This window comes from Zootoca vivipara, chromosome 12, assembly GCF_963506605.1.
Source record: "Zootoca vivipara chromosome 12, rZooViv1.1, whole genome shotgun sequence".
In the NCBI taxonomy this organism is placed as follows: Eukaryota; Metazoa; Chordata; class Lepidosauria; order Squamata; family Lacertidae; genus Zootoca; species Zootoca vivipara.
The window spans coordinates 34,487,592-34,512,493 of record NC_083287.1 but is presented as its reverse complement, the minus strand read 5'-3'; the positions used below and the strand labels follow the sequence as shown (position 1 = coordinate 34,512,493).

General features: G+C 43.5%; 1 protein-coding gene across 3 annotated transcripts in view; it reads left to right on the top strand.

Annotated features, from left to right (window-relative positions):
* The window catches only part of FAM171A1 (family with sequence similarity 171 member A1), a 76,833-nt gene that overhangs the window by 45,990 nt on the left and 5,941 nt on the right, over positions 1-24,902 (top strand). For 2 of the 3 annotated variants that reach the window (XM_035129183.2, XM_035129186.2), the window contains 3 exons: positions 955-1,131; positions 22,780-22,896; positions 23,421-23,535. In XM_035129183.2, coding sequence (XP_034985074.1) covers positions 955-1,131; positions 22,780-22,896; positions 23,421-23,535 — 409 coding nt within the window. The remainder of the gene's footprint in view (positions 1-954; positions 1,132-22,779; positions 22,897-23,420; positions 23,536-24,902) is intronic. The other variant, XM_035129184.2, reaches the window with a different exon arrangement.

Below are 24,902 nucleotides of genomic sequence, written 5' to 3'. Positions count from 1 at the left end.
GACAGTCTTAACTGTTCTTTCCCCAAGGCCAGAGCTGAAGCTTCATCATCCTTTGAACCCCATGTGTTGCACAGTGCATGGTCTCTGGGTCATGGGTCATGGCAGTGTGAAGGGATGCAGCTGAATGGAGAAACTGACAGGCCATTCATATGTGCATGAAAGTACTTTCAATTCACACCTTGGATTTATTTGCTAAATGTCCACATGCAGAAAAAGCATTGCTGCTGCAGGATGACAGGAACAACAATTGCTTGTCATTGTCATCCTTCGCTTGCCACTTTCTTTGTCACCAGCAACTGTCGGTGTATGGGATGGACGTAGCAAGACAATGTAATCAGTGGTGCTTTCATCTGAGAGGCATGTGGCCAAACTCTTAAGCAATTCGAAACAAGGAAGTTAAAACCTCTGTAGGATAGTAATGTTGAATTGGAATGAGCTGAAGGCCAAACTGTACATTAGTTAATGATGTGATTAGCAATCACGTTGTGGCTTTCTAAAATAAAAATAAAAATTGGGTATTGTGGGGGTGGTAGTCATCAGCCATATGGATAGGGGTGTTTAAGCCTTCCATCTCCAGCTGCAATCATGAAGTCAATTTGAGTTTTCCCCCTCTAATGTCACATGGGAAGAGAGGGATTTTTACCAAGAACATAGCTCGTAAGCCCTTTTTATTTTATTTTATTTTATTTTATTTTATTTTAAAAACCATATTGTGATCGTTAATCATGCCATTAACGCAATGTTCATTTTGGCTCCACCACTGCCTGTAACTGGCCTCATATGCTTTAAATTTTGCAAAGTGGTGTCCAGGTCATGCCACCCTTAGGTATATCGGTAGCAGGAAGCTGATTCGTTAATAAAAAATAGTGGGTGTTCATGTGATTATTCTATTTATTAATTGGCTTTGAAAGTTATATTTTATGCATTTTCATACTGTTGTTCATTTGCTTACAGGAAATAACACTAGGTATGATCTTACTCCTGTCACTGCAGTTAGTGTTCACTTACTCAGAAGCGATGGGACTCCAGTTCCAGTGAATGGACCCATCTATGTAACAGTGCCTCTCCCTACAACCAACAACTTGAAGCATAGCACCCATGTGCCCGCTTGGAGGTTTGACCAAAAATTTGGTAAGGAGCCTTTTGTCACTAATCCTAAATTCTCAAACACTTCATTAGATCATTCACAACCTCAGATTGGAACACAGCTGAAGAGTAATGAGAGGCAATTATTCATGATGGGTCAAGAATGATTTTTTTGTTGCTTGATTATGAGAATTCTCCTTTGCAGTTCTTATTTTACAGTTTGGGGTAGAATTTTTAAGGGAGCCTCTTGGTTAAGTGAGACTTGTCATTTTGTGTTTCACAAAGCCAAGCGTGACGCTGCCTTTATTGCTGTTTGCCAGTTGGATTTTGGCTGTCTTTTAGTTTAATTCCAGTACCTAGAATCCATTAATTCAAGAGCCCATTTACGTACTTCAGTTTTCATTTACAATTCAATGTTGTCATTTTTACTTCTGTGAAGGGAGACAGAAAATTGACTCATACTTGCCTGGTTTATTTCCTGCAAGAAGCAGTCCACCTTTTCCTGTATCCTGTTTTAAAGGTTGGCATATACGTTTGCAAATGATTGCAAGGAAAGAGGCTTTCTGAATTAGATCATTAAGTCACAGTGGCCAGGCACTTAAATCTCTCGCTCTTCTGGTTATCTGCTTTATATATTGCTCCCTGCTGAGTATTTTTTTAAAATGCTACATGTGCAGCTGTAAATTGTATGCAGTTGGTAAGCTGAATGAAGGGAATTTCCTCATCTGGTATTTAAACATCTGTTTCAGCATATATGGATAGAACAGTCCTTGGCAAATTTAGCCATATTCACATTAATTTAGGGCAGTGGTGGCTAGCCTTAGGCCCTTTGAGGTTATATTAATACTGGACTTCAGTACCCATCTGAGGGGCAAGGGATATCGCGACCCTCCCCTCCTGAGTTCCAGCCCAGACCCGAGCGAGGCTGAAAAGAAGGAAAGCTCCAGCTCAAGTGGGGAAACAGGAAGTGGGTTCCAAGGCTCTGGCAGGGAAAGAGAGCCATCGTCCCAGGTGGGACAGGAAGGGGAAAGGAAGGGGGGCAGGCCAGTCCCCCCAACTCCGGAACTTCACAAAAGGCGTCGGGGGAAGAGGATGGGTCTCCCCAAGTTATTATGCTGGCGCAAAACGCGCCAAAAGCCACTTGGAGGTTCTGATTCAAGCTGAACAGATGTGTCTTTGTAAATAGCACTGCCATTAGCACTGTAAATACTCAGCACCAATAAAACCATAAAATGCAGAGCTGTGTAGAGTCGTTACTCTGAAGTAGCCTTCTCCAGCCACCGTGACACTAACCATTGACCATACTGGCAGAGGCTCATGGGAGTTGAAGTCCAACACTTGGAGAGTCACCATCCCTGGTTTGGGACCTTTGTTTCCAATGGCATGAGGACATTTTTTCTTTTATCATGATATATTTATAATATGACAACAATTATGAGTAATATTCTTAATAACAACAGTAATAATGATGAGTAGCATCATTGCTATGATCTTACATAAAATTGTTTTATTTCAAGAATTAGGACATAAAATTCAATATTTGTAATTTTTAGAAAATTTTATAAAGCTGATTTTTCAGTTTGCAAACAAAACAGTGCATATACACAGAAGTAAACAAAGCACCATATCAGATATACTGCTAGATGTTAATAAACGGGGGAGGGATTTCCTAATATAATATCCTGCTTAGCGTTCCAAAATCTTCTTCAAATTTATTAACACTTAAAACAGGCTTCCTCAACCTCGGCCCTCCAGCTGTTTTTGGCCTGCAACTCCCATGATCCCTAGCTAGGGATGATGGGAATTGTAGTCTCAAAACATCTGGAGGGCCAAGGTTGAAGATGCCTGACTTAAAATCTTCCTTGTCCAACGCATATGGACCACATTGCAAGATTGCAGAGTTTCATGTACCATTCTCTTAAATGTGCCAGCTCACATCTCCACCCCAATTTTTTGCCAAGCTCATCCCCAAATGCTTTCTTCCCCTGTGGTTTATTGACTTATCAGCAATGACTGCAAACACCCATCCGGCCAAGCCTTGACTTTACCTGCCTGTGACATCTGGATTAGGGCAGGTGGATGAAACTTGGCAAAAATGGCCTCACAGGCCAATTGGAGAGACTTGGTGGGTATAATTGAGCCCATGGGCCAGAGGTTCCTCACCCCTGATCTAAAGAGGAAGGGCAACTTGTCAGACCACTTAAGTCCAGAGTCTGAAACCAGCTTACCTCATCATTGACGTGCATTGAGACATATCACTAGGGCTGCTGCTGCTGTGCTCAGAAAGTGCCATCCACGTGTTGTAACCCAATGCAGGAAGATCCACTGAAATCAATAGCTCTTTCTTCCACATAAATGTCCTTAGAACTGTTAAATTAAAGCAAAAATAAATAAATAAATCACGCTGATTGTTTATACTTTGCAGTTATCCATTTATATGCCATATTACTCCAAGCATGAATGAAGCATTGCAAACAAAACTTAACTGCCTCGGATGCAAAGCATACTAAATTAAAGGAGTGGCACCTTTTGAATAATTGATAAAAATTAAACAGCCTAATTGTGCCCTGAGGACACAATTTCTATGTTTATTCCGCGAGCTGGAGATACACTCCAAGTCTTAATCTGCAGCAGTTGCCTCTACAGGAGATGGCAGGCAAAGAGATGCATTAGTGGGATGTACTGTCATGCCTTTGAATGAAACCCTGGATTTTTAGGGTCTAAAGTAAGCATACCTCCATTAGCCTGTGATGTTAATGTACAGGTGGAGATAGAAAGGTAGCCCACCAGATTTCCCACGACTTGATGAAATTCAGCGCTTTCAGCGCAATGTGAATTATTTCTGATGTTTGTTAAAAGTCCATCAGTGGCCTTTGGACTTGTTCCCTTTCCTCTTCCTGCTCAAGCAGCTTTGACAATGTTTGCTGTGCCTCATATGCAAACAGGCCAAGCACAATGGGTTGCTCCTGGATTGCTCCTTGGGCCTCACCCTGAATACATTTTATGCCAACATCATTAGGAGCCCCTCCAGACTGCTGTCGCTTTTGGCAGGTGTGTTCTGCAACATGATAATAGAGCTTTAGTGGTTTGATTTATACTGCGACACTTCCCCAATGTTGTTGCATTGCTGTTGTCTGGAGGGGCCCTCTTGCACTTTGTTGTTGTTGTTTAGTCGTTTAGTCGTGTCCGACTCTTCGTGACCCCATGGACCATAGCACGCCAGGCACTCCTGTCTTCCACTGCCTCCCGCAGTTTGGTCAAACTCATGTTCGTAGCTTCGAGAACACTGTCCAACCATCTCGTCCTCTGTCGTCCCCTTCTCCTAGTGCCCTCAATCTTTCCCAACATCAGGGTCTTTTCCAAGGATTCTTCTCTTCTCATGAGGTGGCCAAAGTATTGGAGCCTCAGCTTCACGATCTGTCCTTCCAGTGAGCACTCAGGGCTGATTTCCTTCAGAATGGATAGGTTTGATCTTCTTGCAGTCCATGGGACTCTCAAGAGTCTCCTCCAGCACCATAATTCAAAAGCATCAATTCTTCGGCAATCAGCCTTCTTTATGGTCCAGCTCTCACTTCCATACATCACTACTGGGAAAACCATAGCTTTAACTAGACGGACCTTTGTCGGCAAGGTGATGTCTCTGCTTTTTAAGATGCTGTCTAGGTTTGTCATTGCTTTTCTCCCAAGAAGCAGGCGTCTTTTAATTTCGTGACTGCTGTCACCATCTGCAGTGATCAAGGAGCCCAAGAAAGTAAAATCTCTCACTGCCTCCATTTCTTCCCCTTCTACTTGCCAGGAGGTGATGGGACCAGTGGCCATGATCTTGGTTTTTTTGATGTTGAGCTTCAGACCATATTTTGCGCTCTCCTCTTTCACCCTCATTAAAAGGTTCTTTAATTCCTCCTCGCTTTCTGCCATCAAGGTTGTGTCATCTGCATATCTGAGGTTGTTGATATTTCTTCCGGCAATCTTAATTCCGGCTTGGGATTCATGTAGTCCAGCCTTTCGCATGATGAATTCTGCATATAAGTTAAATAAGCAGGGAGACAATATACAACCTTGTCGTACTCCTTTCCCAATTTTGAACCAATCAGTTGTTCCATATCCAGTTCTAACTGTAGCTTCTTGTCCCACATAGAGATTTCTCAGGAGACAGATGAGGTGATCAGGCACTCCCATTTCTTTAAGAACTTGCCATAGTTTGCTGTGGTCGACACAGTCAAAGGCTTTTGCATAGTCAATGAAGCAGAAGTAGACGTTTTTCTGGAACTCTCTAGCTTTCTCCATAATCCAGCGCATGTTTGCTATTTGGTCTCTGGTTCCTCTGCCCTTTCGAAATCCAGCTTGCACTTCTGGGAGTTCTCGGTCCACATACTGCCTAAGCCTGCCTTGTAGAATTTTAAGCATAACCTTGCTAGCGTGTGAAATGAGCGCAATTGTGCGGTAGTTGGAGCATTCTTTGGCACTGCCCTTCTTTGGAATTGGGATGTAGACTGATCTTCTCCAATCCTCTGGCCATTGCTGAGTTTTCCAAACTTGCTGGCATATTGGGTGTAGCACCTTAACAGCATCATCTTTTAAAATTTTAAATAGTTCAGCTGGAATATCATCACTTCCACTGGCCTTGTTATTAGCAGTGCTTTCTAAGGCCCATTTGACTTCACTCTCCAAGATGTCTGGCTCAAGGTCAGCAACCACACTACCTGGGGTGTACGAGACCTCCATATCTTTCTGGTATAATTCCTCTGTGTATTCTTGCCACCTCTTCTTGATGTCTTCTGCTTCTGTTAGGTCCTTACCACTTTTGTCCTTGATTATGGTAATCTTTGTACGAAATGTTCCTTTCATATCTCCAATTTTCTTGAACAGATCTCTGGTTTTCCCCATTCTATTGTTTTCCTCTATTTCTTTGCATTGCTCATTTAAGACCCTCTTGTCTCTCCTTGCTGTTTTTTGGAAATCTGCATTCAGTTTCCTGTATCTTTCCCTATCTCCCTTGCATTTTGCTTGCCTCCTCTCCTCCGCTATTTGTAAGGCCTCGTTGGACAGCCATTTTGCTTTCTTGCATTTCCTTTTCCTTGGGATGGTTTTCGTTGCTGCCTCCTGTATAATGTTACGAGCCTCCATCCATAGTTCTTCAGGCACTCTGTCCACCAAATCTAAATCCTTAAACCTGTTCCTCACTTCCACTGTGTATTCATAAGGGATTTGATTCAGATTGTATCTTACTGGCCCAGTGGTTTTTCCTACTTTCTTCAGTTTAAGCTGGAATTTTGCTATAAGAAGCTGATGATCTGAGTTACAGTCAGCTCCAGGTCTTGTTTTTGCTGACTGTATAGAGCTTCTCCATCTTTGGCTGCAGAGAATATAATCAATCTGATTTCGATGCTGCCCATTTGGTGATATCCATGTGTAGAGTCGTCTCTTGTGTTGTTGGAAGAGAGTGTTTGTGATGACCAGCTTGTTCTCTTGACAGAACTCTATTAGCCTTTGCCCTGCTTCATTTTGAACTCCCAGGCCAAACTTGCCAGTTGTTCCTTTTATCTCTTGATTCCCTACTTTAGCATTCCAATCCCCTGTAATGAGAAGAACATCCTTCTTTGGTGTCATTTCTAGAAGGTGTTGTAGGTCTTCATAGAATTGGTCAATTTCACTTTCTTCAGCACCGGTAGTTGGTGCATAAACTTGGATTACTGTGATGTTAAAAGGTCTGCCTTGGATTCGTATCGAGATCATTCTGTCATTTTTGAGATTGCATCCCATTACAGCTTTTGGCACTCTTTTGTTGACTATGAGGGCCACTCCATTTCTACTACGGGATTCTTGCCCACAGTAGTAGATATGATAGTCATCCGAACTGAATTCGCCCATTCCCTTCCATTTTAGTTCACTGATGCCCAGGATGTCGATATTTATTCTTGTCATCTCATTTTTGACCACATCCAGCTTACCTCCATTCATGGTTCTTACATTCCAGGTTCCTATGCAATATTTTTCTTTACAGCATCGGACTTTCCTTTCGCTTCCAGGCATATCCGCAACTGAGCGTCCTTTCGGCTTTGGCCCAGCCGCTTCATCAGCTCTGAATCTACTTGTACTTGTCCTCCGCTCTTCCTCAGTAGCATGTTGGACGCCTTCCGACCTGAGGGGCTCATCTTCCAGCGTCATAACTTTTATATGCCTGTTGTCTTTGTCCATGGAGTTTTCTTGGCAGGGTTACTGGAGTGGCTTGCCAGTTCCTTCTCCAGGTGGATCACGTTTAGTCAAAACTCTCCACTATGACCTGTCCATCTTGGGTGGCCCTGCATGGCATAGCTCATAGCTTCTCTGAGTTATTCAAGCCCCTTCGCCACGACAAGGCATTGATCCATGAAGGGGCCTCTTGCGCTACAGCACAACTAAAGTGGAACAACCCATCCACACACACACATCCAGAACATTTGCAATATTAAAGAGTTACAGGATTCCAGCAGGACATTTTGGGACATGCATTGCTTGAGAATGAAGCAATGCATCCACTCCAAAACTTTTGCAGGCACTTAACAGTATCAGAAGTAGCATTTATTAGCTTCATCTGCGTGATAGGAAAGGGAATTTGTGTGCTTTGCTCTTGTGTGCTCTTTCCTTTTCAGTTTCCGTGAGATGCAGTTTTTTGTGTACCATTCTTGGCTCACATCCTCCTTTTCCTGAACACTTAGCCGACATCCTGGACCATAACCGTGTTTTTAGCTATATTTCATGCAAAATAGACCACTGTGACCCCCCCCCTCTGAGTAAATCTAAACCGAGCGCCAGTTAATCAATAGTAATTGTGATGGATTGTTTGCATGCCAAGGTGCTGTTTATGTGCTTAGTGTATGCAAAGGTGCTTTCCTGCACCGCTTTGGCACAAAGAGTTTGGAGGTGATCCTCAGAAAGTGCCTGACATATATCGACATGTTGAGTCAATGCGCACAATTGGCACTTCAGGACTGAATGTGCATGACCTACAAACGTCAGGCATTGCTTTCCCAAGAGATTCTCACCAGGAAAGACTGGAGATGGGCCTCATGTTTTCATACTTCGTCTTCCTGTGGAAAGGGGAGAGGCTGGAGAAGGGAAGTCCTACAGCCCACTGGATTTAAAAGAGGAGTGGGATATAAACTGGATGAATAAATGCCAAACAGATACATTTTATTAAAAAATTCCTTCAGTAGCACCTTAAAGACCAACTAAGTTTTTATTTTGGTATGAGCTTTCGTGTGCATGCACACTTCATCAGATACACAGAAACAGAAGTCACCAGTGTATCTGACGAAGTGTGCATGCACACGAAAGCTCATACCAAAATAAAAACTTAGTTGGTCTTTAAGGTGCTACTGAAGGAATTTTTTTTATTTTGTTTCGACTCAGACCAACACGGCTACCTGCCTGTAACTAAATAAATTTTATATTGTCTGATCCAAAATTTGGCAAAGGTAGCATGTGGTGTACATGTTGTTGTTTTTTGTTAGTTGCTTTTCTCACGGGGTGACTCAAAGCAGCTTAAGTTAAAAGCAATTAAGAACAACAATAAAAACGCAACTACAACTCCAGCCTCAGTAAAAGAAGCCACAGCAGTACCCTTCAAATAAAGGGCCAGGATCAGATGATAGTTTTCTTTTCTTTTTCCAAGTGTTGCTGTTTGCGATGGGCACAACTCATCCCGCTTTTGCCTTTGGTAAACAGGCTTTGGAAGATTCTGTTTTGTTTGGGGGTTGGGGGACTGCAAAGCTTGTTTGATCAGCTTTGGGGACAAAAGGAATATTTGGGGAGGTAGTAGAGAAGCCCTGCCTCTCCCAAAATGCTTTTCATTTGTTTCCATTTGTCTCCAGCCTCAAAATCCTCAGATGTGTACACCTACCCAGTGGTGAATGTGTTCAAGTTTAAGGTACACAAATGTATGCAGAAGTGTGCAAATGAACAGCAGAACTGTGGTTAAAAAAACCACAGCAGCATACAAAACACATCTTAAGAAACAAAATAAAAAAAAATCCTTTCAGAAGCACCTTAGAGACCAACTAAGTTTGTTATTGAAATGAACTTTCGTGTGCATGCACACTTCTTCAGATAATGTGCATGCATCTTAAGAAATTATCTTTCCTCCATACAGTCGTACCTTGGAAGTCAAACAGAATCCATTCTGGAAGTCCAGTCGACTTCCAAAACATTCAGAAACCAAAGTGCAGCTTCTGATTGGCTGCAGGAAGCTCCTGCAACCAATTGGAAGCTGCGGAAGCCCCGTCGGACATTCGGCTTCCAAAAATAGTTCGCAAAACGGAACAATCACTTCCAGGTGTGCGGCGTTTAGGAGCCAAAACGTTCAGGAACTAAGGTGTTTGAAAACCAAGGTACGACTGCAGTCACTGTAGCCAAGCCGTTTATTGTTTTGCCTACCAAAACAACATTGTTAACAACATCAGATTGCTTGTTATATAATTATTGTTTCCAAGCTACAGAGGGGAAGTTGAGCCGGTGCAAAGTTCACAGCTCATGCTGTTTTTTATTTGGCAGTTGCTGATAACTTGCTTTGGACATCCTTTTCTGCCTTAAGAGAATACCATTGTTAAGTGCTTCTTTCTGGAATAAAAGAGAGACTACGCTGCCCAAGGATTACATGATTTAACCATTTCCAAAGAGTGGGGTATTCCCTGGTTGCTATAGAAATGAAACTTTCCCAAAAAAATAGTTTAAATCAGTTGCAGCAACTACATAATGCAATGGAGGCAAATATAATTGCATGGTAGCAGACATGCTGTGGTGTAGAGAGGAAAAGATCTGCTGCTGTGTTGAATGTTTTGCATTCTGTTTGGTTCTACTGGAAAGGAGCAATTAAAAGCTAAGGGTGCAGACATGTTGGTTTGATTTTCTGAAGTGCAGGTGTAAAAGCACTTGCAGCTCAACCTCCTCCTATAGACACAGGAGTCCAATTTGCACATCACAGTAAACCATAGTTTACTGTGTTAATGGTTTGCCGTCAGTGTACCTAAGAGGGTTCTTTTGCTCCTTTCCACATGCTGAGAGGAAACGAACTGCAGTCCCTGGCTTAGCGTTATGTCTGAATTAGGGGTCATAGTTTGTTCTGCTTCAAGTAAACCATGATATGTAGCTGATGTTTGTTCTTGACTTTTTGATTATGGTTTGTTTGTAGCACAGTTTCTGAGTCTGATATAACACTAAGTAGGAGATTGTGGCTTTTTTTTTCCTTGTAAGAGCAGAGAGAGACAAAACAGACAGGGGTGATCATAGTAAAGCATAGTTAGATGTATGGTTTAGCATTATGAGAATTCAATGCTGATGTCATACCAAACCATGGTTAAGGAACCTTTATGTGTGGTTTAGTGTGTAGTTTGAGCTGATAAACTCTAGCTGATATACTCTGGTTTATGATTGACTGGCAAACTATAATTGGAAGCCATGGGTTGGGGTGGATTTGTGTACCAAGGTTTGTGCTAACTATAGTCTGGCATTCTTTCAGAATTGACAAACCATAGTTACAACTCCTCCTCTTCCTACAATGGAGATGGTAGCAGAGGGAATGTATTCACATAACACACTGAGTGCTGAAGAACAGAAAACAAAGTAGCAGCTCTGCCTCGTGGTTTGCCTGTTGAACGTTTCAAAGCTCAAACCATGGCATCGGGTTCTAAACCGTGGTTAGCGCAAACCATGGTGTGAGCTGAGCCTGAGACTGCAGACAGCCACCACAAAGAAAACAGCCTTGGAGAGGCTGGTGCTGTAGGTAAAATAAGGCATGTCTATGCAGCATGGGGATTGAAGCCTACAATGAACAGATCCCCCTGTTTCCAGTGAGATTTCAGTAGGCTATGTCTCTGGCAACAGCTCTCAAGGGCTTCAAGTAGAAATCTTTCCTCAGTCCTGAGATCCTAAAAAAATCATAATTTTGATCTGTATGCATATACAGGGATTTCCCCGCTGCAAAACAAAGTCTTCTCCTCCCTGGTGCCCTCCGGGTTTTGTGAACAACATCATCCTTGTCCATTGACCATGCTGTCTGAGGCTGATGTGAGTTGTAGTCTAAAACACCTGGAAGCACCTGAAAAGTAGTTCAGGTACACCTGAGTTATGGGTATAAGCTTTGGAAGCTGCCTTATTACCAGGCCAAACTACTCACTTGTCAATTCTAGTAATATTGCCTGCTCTGGCACCAACAGGATGATCCCTTGCTACCTGATCTTTTTGACGGCAGGGATTGAATTCGGGCCCTTCTGTATGCAAAGCATGTCCCTTTCCACTGAGCTACGGTCACTCCCTGCCCATGATTTTCATTTATGGCCTCTGCCAGGCAAATCAGATGATCTCCCAGGAGGCTGCCTTTCTTTATAGGTTTCGCTTCTAATCAAAACAGTGTGAATTGTGAACTGGGGTGGTGGCTGTGACATGGTGTCTGAACGCTAACTGTGAAGAGTGTTACAACTGAAAAAGAATCCTTTGCATATATATATATATATTTTCCTTTTTTCCACTAAAGAAGGAAGCAGTATACCCTATGCCAACCGTGAAGCAGTAATTTGCAGTGTAATATATAATATCCCTGGAGTTCTTCCTTCATAGTTTTCCCCCCAGCCCCGAAAGCAAAAAAAAAAGCATTTAGGGAGCAAAAACAATGGAAAGCTACCTGTGTGCATAATTCGCCCTCCCTCCTCCTTCAGATGTAATTAGAATTGCTAAGTGCAGGGAAGAGCTGTGTTCTTTTGTTCAGTATTAGACAGGTAATTTAAACATACAACGGAAATGCAGACTTAAAATGACAGCGGTAACAAAGGAGGGGGGAAATGAAAAGTTCAACTTGGATTTTAGTAATGAATCAAGCAGTTATCCTTTGCAGGGAGGGATTTCTTTTTCTGCACTTAGCAAAAATCATATAGATTGCATGTCAGAACAAGTGTACATGTGTGATTTTTAATCTGGTTATCCTAAAGCACACAAAGTAGGGAAGCCCATAGATAAGTTGTAGAGCATCTGAAGTATATCTAAAGGAGCGTCTCGACCCCTGTCGTTCAGCCCGGACACTGAGGTCCAGTGCCGTGGGCCTTCTGGCGGTTCCCTCCCTGCGAGAAGTGAGGTTATAGAGAACCAAGCAGAGGGACTTCTTGGTCATGGCGCCTGCCCTGTGGAACCCCCTCCCATCAGAAGTCAAGGAAATAAACTTTGATTTTTAGAAGACATCTGAAGGCAGCCCTGTTTAGGGAAGTTTTTAATGTTTGATAAATTAAAATATAAATTATTATTATCATTATCATTATCATCATCATCATCATCATCATTGCAAAAGGTCCCATGTACAGACCCTGGCATCTCCAGGTAGGGCAGGAGGTCTGCTGTTGGTCCATGTAGACAATGCTGAGCTAGATGGATCTATTAAGAACATAAGGAGAGCTTGCTAGATCAGGCCAATGGCCCATCCATCATCCTATTCTCACAGGGGCTGAACAGATTCCTGTGGGAATTCAACAAGCAGAACATGAGCACAAGAGCAAGCTCCCTTCCTGTGGCTTCCAGCAAATGGCATTCAGAAGCACCGCTGCCCCCAAGCTGTGGAGGCAGAGCTGCTGCTGCTTCTTCGGCGATCACTCGTAGCCGAGTAAGATTGTCTTCCATAAACAGGGTTTTAACAATGAGTCCGTAAGTGACTGTGGAGGCCAATTCTGGGTCCACACGTCCTTCCATAGGGGGGACATTGGTTTCCAGGAGGAAGTTGATCACGGTGTGGATTTGCCTAGTGTGCCTTCCTCTTAGCACATTTCTCCCTTTCGTCCTGAGTTTGAGTGTCTTCAAAGCCCATGACACCTTTGGTAAAGGCTGTTCTCCAGCTGGAGCACTCGCAGGTCAGTGTTTCCCAGTTGTCAGTGTTTATACTACATTTTAAAAGATTTGCCTTGAGAGAGTCTTTAAACCACTTTTGTTGACCACCAGCATTACGCTTTCCATTTTTAAGTTCGGAATAGAGTCGTTGCTTTGGAAGACGATCATCAGGCATCCGCACAACATGACCAGTCCAACGAAGTTGATGTTGAAGAATCATTGCTTCAACACTGGTGATCTTTGCTTCTTCCAGTACACTGGCATTAGTTTGCCTGTCTTCCCAAGTGATGTGTGAGGCAGAGCATTGCCATCATGACTAGTAGCCACTGATAGCCCTTCCTCCATGACTTGGTACAAGGCAGCTTCCTATGTTTGTTGTTTGCCAAGCCATTATATTTCTGCTATAAAAAGGGTAGCAGGCTGAAGGCAAAACGGTTCAGCTGGCTGGAAGCCTTTAGGAAAAAATACTCAATGAAAAGCGGGAGTAATGAAGGTATGATCTCAGACCATATATGCTTATTTCTTCTGTTGCCTGGTAACTTCAGAACAATGGTCGGAGCCCCCTATGTATGACAGGAGGGGGGGCAGGGAGCGAACCTTTAGGCCTGAACTGTTGCCGCTGTTGTAATTGCCTAGGAGGAACTTCTGAAGTGTTTTATGTTCACCACTGATAGCTTTCTACTCTAAACAAACCCCCTATATATATTTTTTGAGGAAAGCTTTCTTGGGCTGATTGATGGCAAGGCATTGTTATGCCTGGTCTGAGGATAAATGTTTAACTCTTCATGGGGAAGGTGATTTACCCACATGGGAGGAATTCTCCATGCTAAACTTCTTCTTCTTCTTTTAAAAAAGGTAATTAAAAGATGAAAGAAAAGTTGGCCATCATGTTAATCCCTATAAGGTGGGGATATGACTTTGAAGTGGAGAGTTAACCTTTGAAGTGCTGCATGCTAGATCGTTCTGTTTTGGTTCCCTCCGTACCTGTGTGTGTTTCCTAGAAACGTTGTGTAGGCCAGCGTTTCTCAACCGCTGTTCCGCGGCACACTAGTGTGCCGCGAGACGCTGGCTGGTGTGCCACGACGTGCGGCGACGAGAAGAGCGATTTGCATTGTCACATGCCTGGCGGCCGCCAATAAACAACACTAACCCGCCGGAAAGCAATATTTCTCCTCCTCTTTCCCAAAGCTCAGTGCAAACGAGCCTGGCGGCCGCCAATATAGAACACTAACCCACCGGAAAGCAATATTTGGCAAGTGTTTCTTACAGTCATAATTATAATATAGGGCGGCACAGAGTTAATTTTTTTAACTTTTTTAATGGTGGTGTGCCTCGTGATTTTTTTCACGGAACAAGTGTGCCGTGGCCCAAAAAAGGTTGAGAAACACTGGTGTAGGCTACCACCAAAGTGGAGCAGGAGGTGGACAAAAATGAATTCCAATAGCTGCCCACGCAAACATGTGGAGGAATATCTAGGCCCCCAAATCTATACCATGGTTGGAGAACCTATAGCTCTCCAAATGCTTTTGGGCTACATCTCCTATATTTCCTGAACATTGGCTGTTGGCAGCATCGGAAAGACTGCAGTTTCCCCACCCCTGGTCCTACTCTGACTTGGCTGTAGCTCCCAAGGATATCTTCCCAATCCTGCTAAATGTGTACCTTTGAAATGGAGATGTCAGGAATTAAACTTTGGAACTTCTTCACGCTAAGTGTGCTCTGCTGTTGAGCTCTGTAAACCACAGAAGAGTGGGATCTGAACTCATGCATTCAGAAAACATTGGATTTCCAGGCTGTTAACTTCCCCCTCCCACAATCATTGCAATAAAGGTAGGCATCCTCTCTAGCTGCCAGTATGGGAGAAGGTAAGATAACCTGTGGTTCCAGCAGCAGAAACTGACGGCTGTGGGTTGTATTTAGCCAACTTTTGCTCAGAATAGACTCATTAAAATTAATGGGCCTAACTTAGTAATATTCATTCATTTTAATGTGTCTACTCTAAGACTTAACTTGGATGCCATCCAATTATCACAACTACACCACAGCAGCTAAATTCCCATGATAGTTGGGGTTCAGTATTTATCTTAAAAGTTTAAATGGTTTGTTGTTTTGATCAGTGGCTGAAATAAACTTCTTCGAATAAAAAAGAAGGTGCAGCAGGTTTAATAATTTATATAAACATTAAGCTTGTTTAAAAGCACGATATAATTTGGCCACATTTTGCATGTAACAATAAGCCAAGAACTTTGGCATAATAAACTACAGTACAGCTGTTTACGAGCTGGTAAGCAAAACAGTAAGTGGGCAGTTCAGTGTTACATCCAACACGCCGTGCTTTGCTGTTGGCTTAAGAATCCTGACTTGAAAGAAACAGACAGCAGTCCTGGTTTCAGACGTAATACTAAGCCAGTCTTAGCCAACCTGGTGCCCTCCAGATGAGGCTTCCAGCTGGAGGGCACCAGGTTGGTGAAGGCAGCCCTCTTCCTGCTTTCTGAGCAAAATCAGACTGCATAGAACATCATGCACCTCAGTCACAGTCTCGTTTATGGGCATCCCAGGGGCCGTAGGATGTGCCAGATCTCCTCCTCTGGGGTCAGAAGCTCTGATGTTGGATTCCCCCTCCCAGCTACTGTGGCAAGTTCCACAGCCCTAGCAATGCTAGAGCTCTAACATTGGTAGGGGCAAAAATGGGGGGGGGTGTTGGGGGTGGATTGGAAGCATGCAGGTGGAGGATCAGGAGAAGACATGGATCCAAAGTCCCCCAGCACATGCGCAAACCAGAGATTGAACTACACCAGTCTTGGAGCTGGTGTAGCACAATTCTCTTTATTTTCAATATGGAGAGGGAAATACAGTGGAACCTTGGTTTACAAACTTAATCCGTTCCGGAAGTCCGTTCTTAAACCAAGGCATGCTTTCCCATAGCAGCAGGGGACTCCATTTACAAATGGAACACACTCAACAGAAAGCGAAACGTGTTCTGCTTCCACGGCAAAGTTCACAAACCCCAAACATCTACTTCTGGGTTTGCAGTGTTCTTGATCCAAGTTGTTCATAAACTAAGCTGTTCTTAAACCAAGGGACTACTGTACTTTGAATAGAGGTTGGGGGGGGGGTTAAGGCTGGACTGAAAAATTATGGCGAGGCAGGAGAACACTCCTCTAAGCCTGGAGTAATTTGGCCACAATAAGGAAATTTGGTCCGTGGTATGATTATTTTCCACCTAGTCATTTGGACACTTTAGCACCCTGTTTGCAAAATTTAACAATTCCAAAATACAGATGCACTTTCACTAACGCCAAAATTGAATATACTGCCTTCGGCTGTACTTGAAGGTCAATTTCAAAAAATTCTGCTGGAAAAATGGTTATTCCCATGTGGAGATGGCAGTATTCAGTCAGTGGCTTGTGTGCTTGCACTCTTTATAAAGATTTGATGAGTGAGGTTGTTACTCTTCTCTTATTGTCCATGCTGGGTCGCTCAAGCATTGCTGCTGTGCTCTTTCTTCTAGCAGATCAAGATGATCAGGTGACAGCAAAAACTGCAAGGTTTTTAGCTGGGGCAATTAGAATAAAATCTGTTATTTGATTACAGATGTAAACCTCCAAAACGTATTTTGTATAGTTAAGTTTTCACCTCTATCTCCAGTACATTTTGTTTTGTTTAATTGCTATGGCTAGTGGCTGACGCAAATAAAGATTCTTCTGATCAGCTCCTCTAACCCTGGAGAGAGACCAGTAGGACTTCGGATAGGCCTGATGAACTACCTTCTAGTGTTGTTTCCCAGGCCAGTCTTAGGATCACAAGGCAAACCAATTTTCTTGGTCTATCATTATGTGCAAATGTGGCCACTATCAAAACAAGAAGCTTGCATTTACTTTGGGCATGATCCATGCCACCAAGATACCGTAAATGGGAGCAGGAGGTTGGCTAGATTGTGCCCTAGGAATTTTTACATGTGGTTGGTGGTACCTAAGTGAGTTAGGGCTCTTTGACAAGGCCAAAATCATAGCGATCATTTTTTGAGTGACATTCAATTGTGCATTTAACAATGGCTTTATCTTTTTCCTGCCTCTTCCCTTCTTCCTCTTCTCCCCCACCCCTTTGCTATTTTAATTCCTCGGTTTTGTTCAGACTTTCTGTGGCAGATATAAACATCTCCTTAGGGAGGCCTGCCTCCCACTCTGAGAACTGATAATCTTCATCTGAATTCCTGGGGAAAGGTAGTATGAGCTGCAGAGTCTCCTCTGCAATTCCTTTGGGGTTCTTACGCCATAGATGTCCTTGGTAGTTTTTCCAATGTGCTTTCCTGAAGACTGCAAGCTCATCTGTTTTCAGAAGAGAGGACATTGCCCTTTTGGGGGGCTTTTTTTTATTTTTACTAATAGTTTTCATATGCCACCCAATAACTGATATTATTTGGGCTGTTCTCAATAAAATGTTAAGCCATAAAGATTAAAACAAAACAAATCCAAAACAAATAAAGCAAAACCAATGTAAAGTAAAGGTTATTTAAAAACCAGCAGCAATATTTTAACACACCTTGGAAAATAAAAGTCTCTTCCCTGGCGCCCAAACATCCATAACCTGTGTGCCAGGTAAATCTCTCTGGGGAAGGTGTTCCATAACCGGGGTGCCACCACCAAAAAGGCCCTCTGTGTAGTACTCATCCATCACACATTGTTGAGTAGTATGCTGCTGAAGAAGGGCCTCTGAAGAGGGTCTAAAGATCTGGGTACATAGTTCTGTTGTATAGCACAGTCAGAGATGCATGTGTGCACTGGCCTCTCCCCCCCCCCACAAACACACTTAATCTGAAGACAGCCCAGTATGGGGAAGAAGAAGAAGAAGAAGAGGAGGAGGAGTTTGGATTTGATATCCCACTTTATCACTACCCGGAGGAGTCTCAAAGCGGCTAACAATCTCCTTTCCCCTCCTCCCCCACAACAGACACCCTGTGAGGTGGGTGGGGCTGAGAGACTTCAGAGAAGTGTGACTAGCCCAAGGTCACCCAGCAGCTGCATGTGGAGGAGCGGAGACACGAATCCGGTTCCCCAGATTACAAGTCTGCCACAGAAGCTTTTAACGTCTAGTGTATTGTGTGTTATGTCCTGTTGGAAGCTGCTCAGAGTGACTGGGGCAACCTAGCCAGATGGGCGGGGTACAAGTAATAAATTGTTATTATTATTATTATTAAGGGACCCAGGTGGCGCTGTGGTTAAACCACTGAGCCTAGGGCTTGCTGATCAGAAGGTTGGCAGTTCGGATCCCTGTGACGGGGTGAGCTCCCGTTGCTCGGTCCCAGCTCCTGCCAACCTAGCAGTTCGAAAGCACGTCAAAATGCAAGTAGATAAATAGGAACCGCTACAGCGGGAAGGTAAACGGTGTTTCCATGTGCTGCTCTGGTTTGCCAGAAGCGGCTTTGTCATGCTGGCCACATGACCTGGAAGCTGTACACTGGCTCCCTCGGCCAATAATGCGAGATGAGCGCGCAACCCCAGAGTCGGTCACGACTGGACCTAATGGTCAGGGGTCCCTTTACCCTTTACCTTTATTATTATTATTATTATTATTATTATTATTATTATTATTAATGAGGCCATGTGGCATCACTTGCACATTGGTTAAACATTTGTTGAATGTGTCAGGGGGCTTCATAGTCACTCAATGTAGATGTACGGCCCCTCCAGACACACATTTTTAGTACGTATTCATTATGCCTTGTGCTTGTGGTTTCATGGCGGTTCTACACAATCCCGCTTTCAATAGTACTTGTGCCTTCAGATGTTTTGGGGTTGAACACATTAGCTTGTTTCCTATCAGCACCTGTCCTGTAACTTCCTGCTGAAATCCTGTAGCTTGTTATACCACAAATATTCCCACTTGTTTATTTTTCAGCCCTAGCTGCACTGTATAATGCAAGGGGGCCCCTCCAAACAGCAACCGTGTGGTAACATTGGGAAAGCATTGCAGAACAACTAATAAAACAGAATAATATGTAATATCAATCCACCATTAATGCACCATTATTGGGTCAATGATGTGTGGCAGAATATACCAGTGAAAAATACCGGTATAGAAAAATTGCTATTCTTAAAAACATAAGAAGGGCCTGCTGGATCAGGCCAGTGGTTCAACTGATCCAGCATTCCGTTCTCACAGCGGCCAACCACATGCCTGTGGGAAATCTGCAAGCAGGATTCAGGTACAAGAGCACTCTCTCCTCCTGTGGTTTCCAGCAACCGGTGGAACGCGGGTGGCCCTGTGGTCTAAACCACTGAGCCTCTTGGGCTTTTGTCAATCAGAAGGTTGGTGGTTCGAATCCCCACAACGGGGTGAGCTCCTGTTACTCTGTCCCAGCTCCTGCCAACCTAGCAATTCGAAAGCACACCAGTGCAAGTAGATAAAGAGGTACCGCTACGGCGGGAAGGTAAATGGCGTTTCTGTGCGCTCTGGTTGTCCGTCATGGTGTCCTGTTGCACCAGAAGCTGGCCACATGACCCGGAAAGCTGTCTGTGGACAAACACCAGCTCCCTCAGCCTCAAAGCGAGATGAGCGCTGCAACCCCAGAGTCGCCTTTGACTGGACTTACCCGTCCAGGGGTCCTTTACCTTTTATTTTTTTACCTTCATTCAGAAGCATTGCTGTCTCAAATTGTGGAGGCAGAGCATAACCGTCATAGCTAGTAGCCATTGATAGTCTTCTCCTCGGTGAGTTTGTCTCATCTTCTTTTAAAGCCATCTAGGTTGGGGGCCATCACTGCTTCCTGTGGGAGCAAGTGCCGTAGTTTAGGCTTCCTTCCTTTATTCAGCATTCCCTTATTCATTTAACAATATTTATATGCCACGTACTCAACAGTAGAACTGTAAGCGGATTACAAAGAAGAATATGAGATGCGAATATTTTTTTAAAAAAATGATTAAAAGCAAACGTTTTAAAAAGTTGACATTAGAAAGATTAAACATAAATAAAAGCAGCATTTAAAGAAAAAGTATACCCATTAAAATTGCATGTTGATATGACATGCTTGGGTAGGCTTGCTGAGACAAATAATGTCTTCCTTGGCAGGAAAAGGAAAGTACCTTGGTTGGATGTTACCTGCTAACTGTCCCCTCACAAACAATTACATCACTTTTCTTTTTTTAAACAAGTATTATAATATTGATAGCATATGTTTGGAGCAGAATCAGAAAGCATTATCTCATCTGGGTTTTGCTGGAGCCAAATGATCATTGATATTGGCCTATAAAAACCAGCTGCAGTTCTTCCATGGAAAATTCTATTTTAAAAAAAAAGTTCCGTTGTCTATGTGGATAAAAATGTATATTTTGAGTGACTAGGTGGTGTGTGTGTGTTTTGTTTTTTTAAGGCCAGCGTTATGATAAAATGACCAGAGCTGTGTCTTAGTTCATACAAAACTGTCAGGCAGAGATTTAGAGGGTTTTTTTTAAAAAAAAACCAAATAAATAATAAATAAATATGCCTCCCCTCTCCTCACTGTATTCTATTTATACTTTGGACCCATTTTCTGGCATGTTCAAAGATAAACATGGCGACGATAAAAGATTCCATCTTAGGTTTTTGGCAGGAGATGGCTCCCTACAGGAACTTAGAGAGATTTAATTGGGGTGACTGATTAAGGGGTTGTCTGAGAGCTGGGAGGAAGCCACTCGCTGGCTCTTGTTGTCTCCTCCTCTGTGCATCCAGCAGAGATACCTAGATAAGAACAGAGGCAGCTTTTGTGACAAAGAAAGTAGGGGTGGGTGGAGGAGAAATTCAATCCAGCTCACATTTGCAGGCAAACTTGCTTAATTCTCACTTTCTTGAAACTATATCTGCACACCAAAACTCAGCCACCCGTCAAAATTCTCACTTCTCCAAATTTCGCAATGCTGTTCCCAAGCCAAGGAATGTGTACCAAAAATTACACAAAAGCCTATATGAAAATGCATGGGTTAGTGAAAATCACCTGCAGAAATGCATTCGTTAAGGGGAAATGGTTTTGCCAAAATGTTTATGTTGACCAAAACTACATAAAAAGATGTGCATATTGGGAGAGAAGAACACTAAAACGCTGCTGTATTTTCACACGGACTTGCTTCTTAAAAATCCGCAAACCGATGCAGAAACGTGGCAAAGTGAACTTTAGAATGGGAATGGGGGGGGTGAGAAACTGAGCAAAACCAAAATTCATCCATCTCTACAAGAAAGCAATTCTCTATCTTAGAGCAGTTGCTGGACTCCAGCTCCCATGAGCCTGAACCAATAGTCAGGGACGGTGGGAGTTTGAGTCTAGCAACATCTGAGGGGGCTGCAGCCCCACCCATCCAAATCCCCCTCCCACAGAGAAAGCGCTGCCCTAACCAAGAGTGCTTTGTGTTCTGAGGGGTGTTCCTGACAGCAGCCCAAATGTTAAGGAGCAACAGCAGGCGGGCGGAATAAATGAGCATTGTACATGCAGGAAGACAGCCTCTTTTGTTGGCTACCTCCTTCCTCCACGGGTACAGTATTTCCTTTTGTTGGCAAATGCAAAGTGATCCGAGCCCTTCCTTAATTCAGCTGGAACCATGGCTGAACTCTACCTTAAAAAGCTTGTGTGTTTGTGTGACCTCCTCCTGGCTCCTTTGATGGCTGCTCTGTTCAGGGACAAAATTCACTCAGCGGCAGCAACAAAGAACTTTTAAAAGAGGGTTGGGAAGGATTTTGTTTGTATTAATGAAGTGTAACGTGAGTCAGGGAGGATGCGAGTCCTCCTTCCCCCACCCCCACCTCCTCTACCCCTGCTGGCGGAATATCAGTCCTGCCGCAAACTCAGATTTTGCCCGGGCTGTAAAATTAATGATTCCCTTTGGTTGTCCAGGAGTTCTTATCAGCATTCAGTGAGGAGCTGGGCACAGGCTGGCTTTGCATTCCCAAGTTACTCAAATATCCCTGGTTTTGCGCATGGTAACGTTAATCCAGCTGAAATACAATTGCAGCGCAGGATATAATTCTAATTTCAAGTGAGTGTGGTGGCGGCACAGCCCCCGTTTATATGATTCTTGAGAAGTGTGCACCAAATCAGGGTAATGAATACAGCAGAACTTGAATCGAGCTCATCCTCCAGGTACTTTGCCTGCTTCCCTCCTTATTTGTTAGTTTTGGCGCCCACTGCTGGTGGAAAGCAAAACTACTTGGGCTCGTTTAATAAAACTGCCCAAAGTCACGATGGTTGATTTGTGCTACGATGGGCACATAGACATTCTTTAAATTGAAAACAATGGGAAGTGTGTGCACACCTCCCTTTGCTAAAAGCTTGCTGCTGTTGCTCATATGTGATAAACATGTAGCTCCAGAGGTTTGAGGGACACCAACAGAACACTCTTATACCCATAAGTCACATTGTGTCTAATTTGGGCTTACTTCCAGGTAAGTGTGCATAAGATTGCAGCCTTAATGACCTGCACTAACATGGACCATCTTTGTTGGGATTTTGGTTGGAACCAAGGAAAGGGCCAAATCTTACCTCCCAGCTCAGCCCCCTTCATCTTCTGTTAACTCTCTTGTTCTTCAGCTAACGTGTTTCCATGTTTAGCATCACGTTTAGCATCACGGCCAACTTTTGTCTTCATAGCACAACCCTCTGCATGCTTACTCAGAAGCAAGTCACACTGTTTTCATTGGGGCTGAAGGGCCACTTAAAAGATAAACACAGCTGCAGCCCTGGTCTCTCTCTTATTTTAAAACAAAACAAACAAAAACCACCTCAAACAAGGCCTTTCGCCACAGGGTGACTTGTGTCAATGCATAGAATTGTTAAGCCTTATGTGTATGGTGTTCCTAAATACATTTTTAATTCCTGTGTTACAGGAACATGGTTGAAAAGCAGCTTGGGCATCGTAGAACGAGAAGGAAACGAGATGACCTGGACGTATATTGCCCCACAGCTGGGATACTGGGTTGCAGCCATGTCCCCCACAAATCCAGGTGAAATGAGAGTTGGTCTTTTCTTCTTTCCATAAATATCGGCACACCATGCTGTGAATGGGCCTGTGTGTTTCACTATAGTATCAATGCACCCACCATTTTAATTACCCACAAGGCCCTCCCAACGTACTACTGCTCTGGGGCATTGTGGGAAGTGTAAATGTTGGGCCCCTTGTCACTGTCTGGCATGGGTGGCATCCCTTCTGCTGCCTGCAGAAGCACCTACAGGGGACCCCCTCTGAGCAGAGGTGTTTTTAGGATAGCATGATTGGTTCAGCTGTGTGCCTGCGCTGCAACAATAATGTAGCATGGGGTGCAAGAGTTGGGGGCACTGAATTTTAGCATCACAGAGGGCGCCACTGAAATTTGAGAGACCAAAGTCTGCCCTTGTTCCAAGGCTGGGAAGGGTGCACACTTGGACCCAGAGCCAGCCTGTCCCTTAAATATGCACCCAAAGGGGAAATGGAAGGCTCTGTATTGGTTGAATTGCTTTTCTTCAGCCTTTTCAACTTTTTCTCTTCTAGGTCCCGTTGTTACCCAGGACATAACCACTTACCACACAGTGTTTCTTTTGGCTATTCTAGGAGGGATGGCTCTGATACTTCTGGTTTTACTGTGCCTCCTCTTGTACTACTGCAGGTATTTAAAAAAACTCTTCTTCTTTTTTAACCAATTAAGAGTTTTCCGGTAAATTTTCCATCCTACATTCCAAGCATCCATTAAAAAAAAAACCCTAAAACTGCAATGTAACTACATTGTCCATCTCATACTTCCTAAAAGGGTCTTCATATACAGTGGTACCTCGGGTTACAAACACGATCCGTTCCGGGACGCAGTTCGTAACCCGAAGCGCCATTTTGCACATGCATAAATCGCAATTTCTGCAATTTTCACGCTTTGAGCATGCGCAAACCGTGGGCGCCACTTCTGTGCATGCGTAGAACGCACGTGCAGCGAAAATACTTCCAGGTTTGCAGAGTTCGTAACCTGAGGTGTTCGTAACCCGAGGTACAACTGTACTGAGCATATTATGGTCCATAGCAGTAAGTCACAATATTGGGACCACAGATGTTTGGGCAGGAGGTCGTGTCAAAATGATTCGGGGGCCTCTGGAAGTTTCACAGTTCAACTTAGTCTTGATGTAACCATGGTAAGAGGATATGAAGTCCCTATGAAAGTGTATTGATTTTGCTGCCCTTCTAACTCGACTCACTTCTGTTAGCTTTTCTACTAAAGCTTACTCTCGTACCTTTGAACCACCATCCTTGCAGCATGGATGGGGATTTCTGGCGCAAATGTTTTGCTGTCTCAAAGCCTGCAGGCTGCCAATAGGGAGGAAATTAAGTCTATAATCTCCACTGTGTTTCCTCATTTTGTGTACAGAGATCATCTTCCCATTTTGCTTTAATACTAGGGAAAAAAGAAACATTCCATCCTGATGAGTGATCCTTTAAATTTTCTCTCTCTTGGCTCAGAAGCTCTCAAAAAGAAAAAGAAAAAGAAAAAACCATTAGACCTCTAGGAGCACCTTGAGTGAGATAAAAACAAGAACTGAATGATTGGGTCTGAACCATCTGAAACTAATTCGAACTGATGTCCCCTAGTTGAGCCAGTAACTGACCGGTTTGAATAGATTATGTATTTTTCCCATAGTTGGGCATAGTTGCCCATAGTTGCCCATTTCTTAAATTGCCTAAATTTGCTTTCCTCTGTGGTATAAAAAGGGGCACAATGGGGAACTAGGAGTCACGCCCATTTTTCAAAAGGGTAGCTTTACAAAAGGGGGTTATCAATTTTGTTTAAACCATATACAGTTATCTTTAGAGAGGGAAGCACTTTGTAATAGAGATCTTGGTCCCAGTTCAGTAGTCCACATCCTGATCTCCCCATACGATCTGTTTCAATTGCCTAAGGTGACAGGCATCATAGTATAACTGGAGGAGAGGCACTCCAAAGCCATCAACTTCATGTCTATTGTTTGCCATTTCATTTTGTCGTTCTGGTGG